This window comes from Lampris incognitus, chromosome 3 (genome assembly GCF_029633865.1).
Source record: "Lampris incognitus isolate fLamInc1 chromosome 3, fLamInc1.hap2, whole genome shotgun sequence".
Taxonomy (NCBI): Eukaryota; Metazoa; Chordata; class Actinopteri; order Lampriformes; family Lampridae; genus Lampris; species Lampris incognitus.
In genome coordinates, this window is record NC_079213.1 from 79265886 (window position 1) to 79280451 (window position 14566).

Below are 14566 nucleotides of genomic sequence, written 5' to 3' on the forward strand. Positions count from 1 at the left end.
CGTCATCCTTCAGCACAACAGACTTCTGAGAGCATCCTCATTGTTGAATTGCTCCGAAAGTCATCCTTGAAAGATTCCCAGAAAGAAACGTTGCATTAAAGCTGAAATCCATGATCCTCTGGCAGCGAGAACTACATACATGACGTAGCAGCCACTGTTTCTTATGGGCCGTCAGCTCATCCATCCATTATCCAAACTGCTTATCCTGCTCTCAGGGTCAGGCTGCCAGGCCATCACAGGGCCCCCCCCAGGGCCCCCCACCACCACACACACACATTCACACCAAGGGACAATTTAGTATGGCCAACTCACCTAACCTACAGGTCTTTGGACTGTGAGAGGAAACCGGAGCACCCAGAGGAAACCCACGCAGACATGGGGAGAACATGCAAACTCCACACAGAGGACGACCCGGGACAACCCCCAAGGTTGGACTACCACGGGGCTCGAACCCAGGACCTTCTTGCTGTGAGGCGACCGCGCTAACCACTGCACCACCGTGCCGCCCCAGCTCAGCAGTAAACAAACTATATCCAACTATATGGGAACACTGCTCCGCTGTAACATCAATTGTTGAACTGGTAGATCATACATCCAACAGATGTGTTACCACATCAGCATCACATTTAACTCCTTCTTCCTGTTTGAGGAATATTGCATCTCCAACCATGGTAGAGATGCAGGTTAGTATTAGGCAACTTGACTCCATTGTCCAGATGGATAAAGTAACTACTTACTGATGGAGGCAAAATCCCGGATTTCAGCTTTATGAGGTAATCTCCAGCTCATTTAACCAATGATCTTCGGTTTTATTTTTTTGTGCTCAGGCTTTGCCAGAAGTGATACCAGAGAAGTGTGAAATTCTCACTATTAAAACACAATTTATTATTTTAAAAAGGTATAATAATAATAATAATAACAACAATAATAGGAGATGAAGCATTGTGATTTGTCCCAAAAAAAGGGTGAAGTGTCTGATGTTTCATTTGAGGCGACACTCATTAGACCAGGCATGAAACAACACATGATTAGCTTGTCCAGACATCAGGTCACTTGCTCCACAGACATGATGATATGATGTACTTTATCTTCTTAAGACTCACATTTCCAGAACGCAACTTTCCTGACCAGTGACATTTTGTGTCAGTTGATGGTGTAAAGTGGACGTGACCAGTCCTGGGTTACCTCAGGGCAGAACAGCATCATGTTATTTGACCTACACAACGTGGATGCAGAAAAAGGAACTTGCTGAACGGATTACTTCTACAATCAGACGACTAAAGACTCTAACATACCTGTGCATTGGATTAGTCCCCCCCCCCATTAATTTCCAACGCATGTGAAGTTTTAGACAGATGCACTTTTTTATTTATTTTGAGGGTGCATCTGCCCGACACCGATTTTATATTAGACACTGGTGTAGGCACTGGTTTTGAGCACATTTAACATGAGGTTTTGAGGTTTAACCTTCTATGTTTTCTCCACTTGCCAGCTATGGATGTACTGTTCGCTGGTCACATTGACCCAGGCCGGCTTTGTACTTTATAGCAATAAAATTGTAAAATGTATTTAAAAATATCCAATATAGCTTATCTTCAACTCAATTATTAGCGATATCGACAGTATTTGTGGCGTGACAGGTGATATTTAAAACGTTTTAACTTTGACCTGAACATAACAACAAGAGTCAAAAACATTCCAGGAAGTAATCTCTCCATGGAGCCCGTCAAGCTTTCTGTGACCTGTAAATCACTCCCGGGGGATCAAGTTATCATTTTGAATCGTTCCCGGTATCACTTTATGCTTATGTGAACACAAGTTAGGCCTCCGAGTCTATAAACCTGGTGTGCAGTGTGCCATTTCATCTCAGAGTCACGATTGTGATGTTAACTGCCTGGCAAAAGAACATGACACCCAGGGTGACACAAGGATTACTTGTTCTATATTTAGTGTTTATGTACATGAATATTGGCAGGACAACTCTGTACATGTGACACACACACACACACGCATACTCTCGCGCTCTCGCTCTCTCTCTCTCACTCACACACACACACACACACACACACACACACACACACACACAGTGATACAGTGATTATACACAGACCTCCAGCACAGGACACATTTACAGACGTGCTCAAGAGCAAACACTGGCTGTGATACACAAGGGAATGTCTCAACTACGACAATTTCCTCATAGAATTGGAATTTCCTCATAGCAGTAATTATTATCATCAATAAAAAAAAAAAAAAACAATCAAAAAAGAGACAAAAGTATGAAATAATTTAAATCGCTCCTAAATCATGTACTGAGTATGCACTGAGAGAACTATACAAAGCTGGATAGCGACTGTATCACTGCAGGCCAACGTGAATTGAAACTGAAGGAACGACAAAAAAAAAAAAATATGCGAGACAGAAGCAAACATCATGCAGCAATGAAGAAACACACAAGATGAAAAAAAAAACCAAAACAAAACATGATCTTCTTTAAAGTTCTGCCTTCTCAGTGGCGAAAGGACGTGGATGCCCTGGCGACAAAGCACCTCTCCCTATAGGTTATCCAGGCGTGCCACAATGAAATGTAAACATAAATATACAGGTTGATATCTCTCTCTACAAACAGTTCAGTCTCTGCCACAGGTCCATCCGCTGTGTGAGTAGTCAGTCTGTATACACTCTTTAGTAGAATATCACTTAGAGTTAAATAAACTTATTTAATATATATATATATATTTATAATAGATTTATTCTTTGCAGAGTCATTTAGCAGTATTTCCTTGTTTTCACCAGTTTGCTCTGGTATTTGACTGAGTGACCGCTGTGACCGACTACATAAATGTCCAGCAGGTAGGTCTTTCCTGGCTCCAGGCCTGTGATGGTTTCTGTAGTCACAGCTTTCTGCAGGTTGGGGCTATGAAAATACTTGCAGAGGACCTTCTCTGACTTCCTGCGGGTCTCTGGCCCGGCGCATTGGTTTTGCTCACGGCGTCGCTGTTCCTCGCCGTAATTCTCGGCGACCTCCTTGCGGTAAACGCAGTACTTGTTGCGGTCCTGCGTGCCCAGCCAGGCCACGGTGGCGGAGGAGCAGGTGCGCAGCTTGTCAAAGGCTTTGATGCGCGTGTCCTCGGGAAGCGAGGGGAAGGGCTGCTTGCTGCTGGGTCGGGTGGTGGCCAGCACCTTCAGGGTGGAGGCGCCTTTCCTGCTGCCTCGCAGGCGGATCAGGTACTTGGCCTTTGGCTTCCCTCGAAGCTGGAACTGCCGTATGCCCTCCACGTTCTGGGAGAGCAGCAGCTTGCCGTCACGTCTCACCTGTACCTGCACGGCGTCCAGACATGTGTGGACAAACAGAGTGACCCTCTGGTGGGAGGAGACTGGGGCAAAGCGCAGAAACTTGCTGCCTTTTCTTTTAATAAAAACGTCAGATACTTTGCCATCCTTCAGCTCTACTGTCTTCTGGCGAGCCTCCTCTTTAGTGCGAGCAAAAGTGCCCACGTACGCTGTGCTGGTGTTGGTCGCAGAGTTCACAGCGAACACGTCGAAGTAGTACTGCGTGTCTGGTTTCAGATCTGACACTGTGAAGATGTTCTTATTGCCAATGCACACTTTCTGAATGTCCGACACTCTGGGTTTGGCTGTGTAAGACCGCGAGATCTTGTTACTTGTGAGGCCTCGGTCCTTGCCAAAATCATTGTCAGAGGGGACAAAGCCAAAGTGTGAAAAGTCAAAAGGGCTAAAGTCTCTGCCGGGCTTTGGAGCCAACATGAAGGCATCATCAACGCTGATCTTAGCCTCAGCAGCACACATGCTCTTGAAGTTGTGCTCCTTGTTGATAACTACACAGTATTGGACAGGCTGGCCCATCAGAAAGCCTGTTGGGGTGGGCTTCCAAGCCAAGGTGACAGTGGTACGGCCCAGTGCCGTCACGTCCACTCGAGGGTCGTATGGCAGCTCCGGGTAGGGCTGGTCAGATTCTGGTGTGGTGGTTGCATACACCTTGAAGTTGCTGTCCTTCTCTGTAGACAGCAGCTCCAGCTGGTAGAGACCAGAGGGCGTGCTGGTAGCCACATACGACTCCACATCATTGCCTTTGTAGTTGAATAGTTCAGTCCCCTCATCTACTGTCACCTGCTGCTTCTGTTGGTCCAGAGGTTCAGGCTCTCCTGGAAAACAAACAGAGACAACATGAGCTCTTTTCGTAACACTGCCTTAACAATTGGCCTCCACTGATATTGCAAAGATGAATATCTTTTTTGGGGGGGGGGGGATTTTCCCTCCTTTTTCTCCCCAATGGTACCTGGCCAATTAATTACCCCACTCTTCTGAGCCATCCCGATCACTACTCCACCCCCTCTGCTGATCCGGGGAGGGCTGCAGACTACCACATGTCTCTTCCAATACATGTTGAGTTGCCAGCCACTTCTTTTCACCTGACAGTGAGGAGTTTCACCAGGGGGACGTAGCGCGTGGGAGGATCACGCTATTCCCCCCCAGTTCCCCCTCCCTCCCGAACAGGCACCCCAACTGACCAGAGGAGGTGCTAGTGTAGCAACCAGGACACATACCCACATCTGGCTTCCCACCCCCAGACACAGCCAATTGTGTCTGTAGGGACACCTGACCAAGCTGGAGGTAACATGGGGATTTGAACCGGCGATCCCCATGTTGGTAGGCAACGGAATAGACCGCTATGCTACCCGGATGTCTCCGAGATGAATATCTTGACAGAGATACTCGCCAGTGTTTCCACTTTATCTCAACGTTTCACTCAACTGAGATGAGAAATAATTTCCACAGGTACTAAAAAAGAGCAGCTTAATGTGTTGATGCTGGTGAGGTCATGTTGAAGCTCCCAAAACCTCATGGAAGATTTGCCCATCAAAAGCCAGCAGCCATGTTTTCACTCTAAACACCCCACAACATCACAGGCCAGCATTCACTTGGCCTTTCCTGAGGAGTTTTGCTACAAAGAGGTGCCTTGTAGCCCGTACATGAGGGATACAATCTAAGGTCTTAGTTCAGCTAAGCAAGAAACCATAATATTATGATTGTCAACCAGTGAGCGTGCTCAGTGGTGTACTAAAAATTAATGGCCAAAGATCCACTCCCAGTTGAGACATTTAGCAAAGAGAGCAGCAAATTCAGGAAGAGACGTCAAAACTATGTTTTTATAGAATTAATGTTTGTCAGAAAATCCATACGGTTCCACCTATGTGAAGTCACGCTTCTTGATTTCTGATTTCTTTTGTTCCCTAATTTGTCATTCATGCTCCGGTCGGTGATTAATTCTTTTACCCTCGGTTGAGGTGCGTGTCTTCAAAAACATAATCGCCTAATAAATCATTTTGTGATATTCAATCTGACAGTGGCACACATATACTCCACACGCACACACGCATACGTACGTACACACACAGCTGCACATGCATTCATATTCAAATATATGCTCAAATCACACATGTGTATGCTCTTAAACCACCACTTTATTCATCTGCTGCGACTGGGTCTGATCTTTTGAGCTGAAAAGGATACTCTCCAGATGGAGAGAGGGCGATAGCATGGAAACTTGAAAAGGGGAGAAATGTAGACTGGATTCTAGGCAGAGCAGAGTAGCGTCCCTCTCTAAGATTACAGACGTCAGCTTGGTCAAGCCAGACATCATAAATGGTCAGACTAGACACCATGACTGTGAGATAATTAAAACCCTCCAAAACACCAGGCCTAACATCACTGTGTGGGCTAATTGTGTGTGTGGGATGGGCATATTTTCACACAACATGTGATTAACCTCTTCCACATCGTCCGATGTCGTTTACCTGATCCTTCTCCGCTGGCCTCCTCTGGCAGTTCCTGCAGGGTTAGTTTCCACTCCAGAGGAGCATCACAGGGCGTCACCGTCACAGACAGGGGTGTGTTGTCTTCCTCCACCACAAAATAGTACCTGTTAAAACAAGAGGTAAAGGGACTGTACAGTACGAATCACACTGTCTCCACGTAGTCAGATATAGTACGTATATGCTGGAGAGGAAGGGCGGTGTGGGCTGCAGAATAAAACCTTGAGCAGAGCGCCCTGGGCCTGTTTATGTCTTAGCATGCAGAGATTATATTGTTGCACCGACCTTGCTCTCTCTTTGAACTGACTGACTGACACGCCATTATGCGAACATGACTTTTTCATCAATTATTTATTTTGACACAAACGTAATACTTTATGTTCCAGTACTACAGCTGAAGTTTCCTTTCTGTTTACACTAAGTGGCCATCAACAGTTTTATTGTTTTCCTCTCTGAGTATTATGGCTGACTCAGCAGACATATCGAGTGCAAGAGCTTAAAAATCACAGAGGAGCATTTACCTACCCAGCACTGCCAATTACTGGACCTCCTATTATACCTTCACGATAGTAGCATGTGGATGTTTTGAACACCCAATTGCCCCCCCCCCAACAATTGCTAACCAACATGTCACGGTACTCATTAAATGCAGCAGTTTTGTCATGTGGATTTAGACCTCCTTACCTCTTGGGTGTGTCTCTGAACAGGTAACCGCTAATCTCAGCTCCATCCGGTATGACGGAGGAGTCATGGAACAGGGCCTTGTCTCTGATTTGCATCTGGAACAGCCCTTCGTCTCGCGTGGGCAGCTTCTGGGCCACAGCCCCCAACCCTAACACAGCGACTAGAGCCACACACCATCCTAGGGGTCCTGTACACAGCCTCATCCTGGAAAATACAGAACAAAAACGTCAAGTCTCGCTGACGTTATCACATAACCCAGGATACTGGTAAAGACAGTTTGTTTTGTATATAGTGTGGGTTTACAGCTCAATATTTGTAAAGTCTTGACCAGGACAAATGTGTGCATGGTGGTTATTTCATGTGTCCAAAGGTGAATACAACTGCTCTTTATTGGAGATTTTCTTGTTTTTTCTCTCCTAGTATATTCCATCCTAAAAAAAAAAACAACACTAAGTCATTCTTAACTATATTTCATTGTACACCAGGTCAATTTTAGAACAGGGATCACAGTTGTGAGTGTATTTTCTTTCGTGGGCATTTTTTCAGCCTGGCAGCCTGTCCAGGGTGTCTCCCCGCCTGCCGCCCAGCGACTGCTAGGATAGGCTCCAGCATCCCCGCGACCCTGAGAGCAGCATAAGCGGTTTGGATAACGGATGGATGGATGGATGGATGGATGGATGGATGGATGGATAGCAAAAACTGAGCGGGACCATGTGCTGCACACAAACTGATGAAGCTCCGACGAAGCCTACGGGCAAACATTGTTGTTTATTGTTTGTTTGCCAAGCTACAGTATATTCTCCGTTTGAAACACGTAAAATAAATAAATCAAGTCATGTATTCACAAATGTGGATTTCCCTTTTTTTATTCTTTTTTGATTGTGATTTGCTCTCTGATGTTTCTGCTTTTGTCTACACAAACGTGTTTTCATGGCTGTCTGCAGTTCTGGCTTCAGCGTTAATTCAGCATGGCTCATAAAACCTCAGAACTGGATGAAACGAACGGGGGTACCACCCCACAAAAAACAAAGAGTTAGAGTAGAGAGAATATATCCGGCTCACGACACAGAGGACCCGAGACCGGAGAAGGATGTGGGGGGGCCATAGAAAGCCATGAAAACGGGAGCAGAGTTCCTGAGGGCCAAGAACATCAGATTGAAAATGAGGAAGAAGGGATGGAAAGAGATTGTCTGGGTCTCCAGGGGGCAATAATATTTGGAAAATAGCTTCATAAAGATGTTTAGTGTAGCTATTTGCCAGTGTGGGATGTGGCGCTGAGGACAGACTAGTGGCAGCTGACCATGCCTGAGAGCCTCTCACATATCCCCTGTCTATTGATTTTGCCACATTGATTGCAGCTGATGGGAACACCAAATCCCTGGTGATTTAATCAGCGTAATGACGGCAGATTAGCCAGATACTTTACTGCCATTTACTGCAAGCGAGAGGGTGTCCTTTTAATGACCCCTCTCCCTCTCCCTCTCTCTCTCTCCTCTTTCTTTCTTTCCCTTGATCGCCCGTTCGTCCTTCAACGAATATAACTAATCTCTTTCTCGTTCACACATGTGCACATGTAATGTACATCCCGCCCCTTTCTCTGTCCCTCTTGTCAAACAGATTTCTTCCTCCCTCCCATGCTCCCCTCCCTCAAGATAGACAGATATAAGTAAAACCAGAGAGAACGGGCCTCAGCACACCGCTACGCTACAAACATGCCTTCGTTAGTGCGTTATCGTCCTTTAAAACGCAGGCCGAAGGGGGAAGGGGGAAGGGGGGAGGGGGGGGCCCTTGACAGCCCCTGTCAGTGTCTCCGTCTGCCCCTGTTGTCTCGAGGCCAGCCTCCCATCACCCCGGCAGACTTCACAGAGCAAAAGAAAGCCATGTAAGTGGTACTTTGAGGTTCGACTCACAGAGAGAGGAGATCCTTATCGCCTCGGCTTGTCTCGTTCCACTTCAGAAGCGTGTCGGCCGGAACAAAGACGTGTCTATTAATACTCAAGACAGCTCTGAGGTGGTATGTACAGAGCTGTTCAGCACTGTCTTTCATTCCACCACACCACCCCCCCAAAAAACACCATACAGTCATAGAGAGGCCCCGGGTTCATAACTGCCCACGCATTGGCGCTAGAGACGTCGATGTCATTATATATAATGTCTATTATCAGTTATATTCCAAGTGTTGTGTCACTGATGCATTTCCCTGCCTAGTTTGTGAAACAGCCATCGTGTATTTGATTAGCGCTGTGTGTGTGTGTGTGTGTGTGTGTGTGTGTGTGTGTGTGTGTGTGTGTGTGTGTGTGTGTGTGCGTGTGTGTCTCCAACATGTGCAATGTGCTCTTCACATGTGAGATTACTGATGTAAAGCCGATGGCTGTGCTGCCTAATATTTTTCCTCATCCCCGGTCTAATTGCGGTAAATATTGCGCTCCAGATTCAGATCCAGAATGTGGGAGCGCTGCCGAAAAAATGACACCTATATATATTTAACCAGTTGAGCTCGCTGGTGTCTGATCCCTGCGGTTGCGCGCGGACCCGTGCACGGCCGATATGGTCGTGCAGACTCGAACGGAGCTGCCTGTATATGCCTGCACCCGTCTCATGCCACGGAGCTCCCTTACCAAAATAAAACATCAAAAAAGCTGCATCTGGAACAAATAAGGCCTAATGTTTAATTAGAATGAGGGGGGAATGTATGATCGCAGTTTGGGGGAAGAAAATTTTAAGGCAAGATCACCCACAATCGTGTCAACTTTGTTTTGCTGCCTCTTTTTATTTATTTATTTATACATTTATGTTTCAGCTTCACCCCGACCACAACTTTGTTGAAAACTTTTTTGGCTGAAGATCCAATATGTTTTGAGCCGAGAGAGGGCTATGTAATGTAGGTTTGCAGGCGATGGCTGAAATGTAGACTGATTTTTATTGATATAGGAAAATATCGATGATTGTTTTTTAAATCTCCCATTTACAAGATCAAGGCTATCATTCCATTAAAAAAAAAATCCTGTAATGAGATTCAATTTCCAAAAAATGTGATCTGACTGCGTTAAAGTTCCCCTTCGTGTTAGCATGGTTCCTCTGGGATCACGACAAGTGCTTAGATGAGGAATGGCATCTCCTCATGCAAATATCCACTCTTGACCGCTCTGACCCTGGCCCCATTCGAGGCCATTACAAACAAAATTGGATGTTATATACAAAATGTTCGATTCACAATATGTCCTCTGAGGTCCCAGATGGACGCAATCTTTTCAAAACATCAATCAGCGGGCTACTAAACATCATCCATCAGTCCATTGATGGATGAGATGGAAGCAGAAGAATTCAGCAATTCACCAGATGTAACTCCCATCCAATCTGATAAACCACTCATTAATGAAAAATACTTCAAGCTAATTCACATAACACCGGTAAATGACAGCAAAATATTGCGTGGTTAGTGGGTCTGCTGTGAGTGTGTGAGTGTAAATATGTGTGCTAGTGTGTGTGTGTGTGAGAGAGAGAGAGAGAGAGAGAGAGAGAGAGAGATAGAGAGAGAGAGAGTGAGAGAAAGAAGAGAGCAATAAAGACAAGTCAGAGAGAGTGAGCGAGAGAGGAGAGTGAGTGAATGCATGCAAAGTGTGTATGCATGTGTATCCCTCATATGTGAAGCAAGAAACACATTGATTATGAGCACATGGATTCATGTGTGGAGTTTTTTTTTCTTTTTTACGCACAACACAAGGCAGAACACATGCACACATAACACAACACAACAGCTTACCCACGGCCACTCATCCACCAGGCCCACCCCTCCTCTGTTACCATGGGTGCATGTGTGTGCGTGCATGTGCGCTAGTGTCTTTAAGCATCAACCTATCCCTGACCTACCCTTTCTCCCCTCACTTTGTTTAACCGGTCTCTCCCCTACCCCTCCAGCTCCTTGTCAGGAAGGATAAGCCTCCTGCCTACTGCCACATGGAGCTCATTAGCAGAACGGGGGGGGAATAAAAGACACTTTAATTTCAACACAAATAAAGAGACATTTCGGATTCCACCCAACAAGGCGCCTGGCAGGGCTTACGGGACCTGGAGCCACTGTGTGTTTTCTTAAAGGAGCCCTGACGGCAGATTTACGGCCGGTCCTCGGTAGCAACCTCCATCATTGCTGTCACTTCAGGGCCAACATGAGCATAGGAAGTGAGTGGAGGATATGGAGCCGAGAGCCAAGGATGGAACCACACAGGACCTGGACCTATTCTATAGGCAGACCAAACCAGTACAGGTCTGGTACTCTTGGAGAGCCAAACAGTTCATTAATGAATTGGTAGAGACTGCGGTAAGGGCTCTGGTCCAAGCATGGAGAGATTTTCTCTCTGTTGTGTGTGTGTGTGTGTGTGTGTGTGTGTGTGTGTGTATGTGTGTGTGTGTGTGTGTGTGTGTGTGTGTGTGTGTGTGTGTGCGCGCACGCGCATGCGCTATGTGTCCAAACCATCAAATTCCTTTGCTGCAGACTGTGTGTAAGTCTAAATCATCACTCAGGACCTGTCTCCAAGCCATCCACAACATCACTCACAGATTGAGTTTCTGAACTTTTCCCATCATCAGACCACAAAGACATGTTGGCACAATAACACAACGAAAAGGAGAGCCTAGTTTCTGTCTCAGCCTCCCGGCTCTATGGTTCATCTCTGGAGCTTGCATTTAAAGCAATGCAACCTAGAACGATTCTTCGAGGATAGGGTCAGGTCGCAGAGGCCACTTTCTATTACTGCAAATTCAAATGAGTCATTCAAATGAAAGAGGTACCTCGGACGGATGTGCTCTCCATTTGCTGTCATTGTGACTGGGTGGTGGTGGTTGGGGGGGGGGGGTGATCACAGATTAGACGACAAAATGCCCCCCATGGGAAAGTCATCTAACCACTGCCTATCATTATGGATAAGGCCACCGACTGGCATAGTGGGAAATGAGTCAGTCCTGATCCGGACTGGTCTTACAGGGAGCACAGAACGTGTCTTCAGGAGTTATAGTCTGAGGGTACTGGCATAATAAGAGGCTTTGCAAAAGTGAAAGGAGATGGGAGAGTGGGTGTGGATATGATGAATAATTTAACAAGGAAATAAAAACGTGTCGCCGTGTCCTTAATCTTCCACCAATGACTCTGGATGTGACATGCAGTCCGGACAAAGGCAACGTGGAGGAGACTGTATATACACTGGCAGACTGGCTATAGTACCACAACACTGGCGGAATTCTTTCAGCCCGGAGTTTTCATATGCAAATCACGGTTTAGTTACGGTATGCAACGCAGACCTTCCCATTTTAAGACTTTTTGTTCATGATTCCTTCCCCTGAGAAAGTGGACGGAGGCATCGCGGCTTCACCCCGCTACCAAACACAGACATGCAAATTCCCATTCCGAGTCTGTCTCTCATTAAAATACTGAGTGGGGAAAAACAAAAACAAACAAAGGTCGCATCGTGGTCTGCGCGAAAAAGAAGGAAGGAAAATATACACTTTCTTTTTTTTCTTTTTCCCCCGCTTCGTTTTCATCTCGGGTTTGTCTCTGATATGGAGCATGTGAATGAACGTCCAGAGATGGCTCGGCCGGTTTGGATTGTGGAGAACTGCCGCGGTGGAGATGCGGAATGTAAATCCACTTACAGATTTCACAGGGTTGTTCTTATAGATGCCCTGCTCTCTCTAGGCCGGTTTAGTACCACTTCCCCATGCAGGTGCGTGACATGAGAAACAACCCCCCCCCCCATCAAACCTGACAGTCACAACCCATGCGACCTTTTCACATCTTTAAATGCGCGTGTGTATAAATATATATATATATATATATATATATATATATATATATATATATATATATATATATATATATGTGTGTGTGTGTGTGTGTGTGTGTGTGTGTGTGTGTGTGTGTGTGTGTGTGTGTGAAGGTGGTGCAGATGAAGAGAATACGTAGCGCGCTGGTCCGTAGAAAAGGGCGAGGAGGAGGCATATTGATGAATGCGGTGGCTTCACAGGCTCTGTCACCCCTGAGAGCATGGGAACCCTTCACGGCAACAAAGCGCAGGAAGGCAGCGAACTCTACGCCGCGTCCTTCGCAACTCCTGCTTAAAAAAAAAATAAAAAAATGCCGCGCAGCACTTTCACGAGAGACTCTCCGTACCGCGGTGACATGCTGACATGTGAACCGCCGCCACGGCGGAGGGACACCACCGAAATCAGAAGAACATGCGAGTTCTGCCTTGATTATAACGTGTGTCTGAAAACTCTTAACTTCCCGGAGTTGTAAACCGCAAAACCTCTTCCCCTCTTTTCTGGCACGCGTTTCAAAGACACGTCTCCGCCAACTTGGAGAGTCCTATGCTAGACTTTAACTTGATTTTTCACTTTTGGGACCCGGGACCCCCCCCCCCCCACACACACACACACACACACACACACACACACACACACAAACACATACACGTAAGAGCAGCCATCGGCGTCTATGTCAAAATAAAAGCTTCAGAAAAGTTGGGAGAAAGACTGGTCGTTTTCTGATTCTGTTTCCATCATTTCACCGATGTTGATTAAATTCGCTCATTCGCATCGCCGCATGTGAAAGCAAGATCATACAAAGAGAGAGAGGGATAGAGAGAGACAGAGAGAGAGAGAGAGACGTGCGTTTTAAGAGCAATAGTGGTCCTTACCTTTTAGATGTTGAAAATGTCAAGTTGTCTAAAAAGGATGATGGTGCGTGTTTTCACGGCAGCTCTGTTATCGCCGCGATGATAAAAGCACCCTAATTGCGACTCTACGAAAACATTAAAAAAGGAAGGGGGGGGGAAGTCAAAGTTGTCCGCCCTTTAATGTCCACTGGTTCCCTCGGTCCGGTCCCGGTGTAGTATCAATCGGATTAGGCAGAGCTGCTCTGATGCGTGTTGGCAGTTTCTTGCGGATTTAACTTGTCTCTGGGAGTCGTGTGTGTGTGTGTGTGTGTGTGTGTGTGTGTGTGAGAGAGAGAGAGAGAGAGAGAGAGAGAGAGAGAGAGAGAGAGAGAGAGAGAGAGAGAGAGAGAGAGAGAGAGAGAGAGAGAGAGAGAGAGAGAGAGAGAGAGAGAGAGAGAGAGTAGTAGTAGTAGTATGAGTGTGTATACAGAGGCAGCGCGTCCCTCCCCTGCCGCGCGCCGCCGCTATTGAAGGCTCGAGCGGATTGGAGGCAAAGTGGTGCGAACTTCTTCCCGCGCTCTCTGTAGGAAGGCTGTTCAGAAACAGCCTGACAACTGTATGAAACCAGCCCACTCCTCCAAGACGCCACCGCCGAGGGGAGGAAATCTAAGCAGGAGCACAGAACCAGCCGGTAACCTATCACACCGACTGGTAGTAACTTTCTTTATGAATGAAACTCCCCCCCCCCCACACTAATTCCAACAGGGATACGAAGTAAATATGGGTTACCTCTTAGTTAGCCATTCACGAAACGTGTTCTTTAAGAGTTTGCGTATTTTTTTGTTCTTCCTCAAATCCAATTATTTTGAGTAGACTGCCGAGAAATGAGACATGTGCCGCAAATAACAACTCCTGTCTTGGTTTGTTCAAGAGCGGGGATCTCCCTCATACCTCTCTCTCTCTCTCTCTCTCTCTCTCTCTCTCTCTCTCTCTCTCTCTCTCTCTCTCTCTCTCTCTCTCTCTCTCTCTCTCTCTCTCTCTCTCTCTCTGTCTCTCTCTCTCTCTCTCTCTCTCTCTCTCTCTCTCTCTCTCTCTCTCTCTCTCTCTCTCTCTCTCTCTCTCTCGTTCTCTGTCTAGTAGCTGTTTGTCGTGATGCGCCCAGAAAATTATTACTTTGGGTAGTACTGTGTATGTATAGCATCCTCAGAAGTCACGCAGCCCTGGGGGCTATGCTACGTACGTACGTCTGTGTGAAGAAGGCAAGTTTTATCACGGGCCCAGGGAGAGCTGCACGGCTCTGCACAACATGATCGTTCCCGTGCCTCTCGATCCGGCGGGCCGACTTTAAAGGTGTGACGAGGATTAACATCAGTAACGTTGTAAAGACTGGAATGTGGG

At 46.5% G+C, this 14566-nt stretch overlaps 1 protein-coding gene across 1 annotated transcript; it reads right to left on the bottom strand.

Annotated features, from left to right (window-relative positions):
- Window positions 1-935: 935 nt before the first annotated feature.
- ndnf (neuron-derived neurotrophic factor) lies at window positions 936-13421 on the bottom strand. Its single transcript, XM_056277473.1, has 4 exons — window positions 13211-13421; window positions 6522-6725; window positions 5820-5944; window positions 936-4166 (listed from the first exon to the last, which is right to left on the bottom strand). Exons 2-4 carry the CDS (start codon window positions 6722-6724, stop codon window positions 2770-2772), a joined length of 1725 nt encoding a protein of 574 aa, XP_056133448.1. The 5' UTR covers window position 6725; window positions 13211-13421; the 3' UTR covers window positions 936-2769.
- Between the last annotated feature and the right edge of the window lie 1145 nt (window positions 13422-14566).

Excerpts from the sequence above, each read along its gene's own strand:
- ndnf (XM_056277473.1), bottom strand. The coding sequence starts at position 6,724 with ATGAGGCTGTGTACAGGACCCCTAGGATGGTGTGTGGCTCTAGTCGCT. Across the intron at positions 5,945-6,521 it reads TTCAGAGACACACCCAAGAG|GTACTATTTTGTGGTGGAGG; the intron begins GTAAGGAGGTCT and ends TTGTTTTAACAG. Across the intron at positions 4,167-5,819 it reads GGCCAGCGGAGAAGGATCAG|GAGAGCCTGAACCTCTGGAC; the intron begins GTAAACGACATC and ends TTTGTTTTCCAG.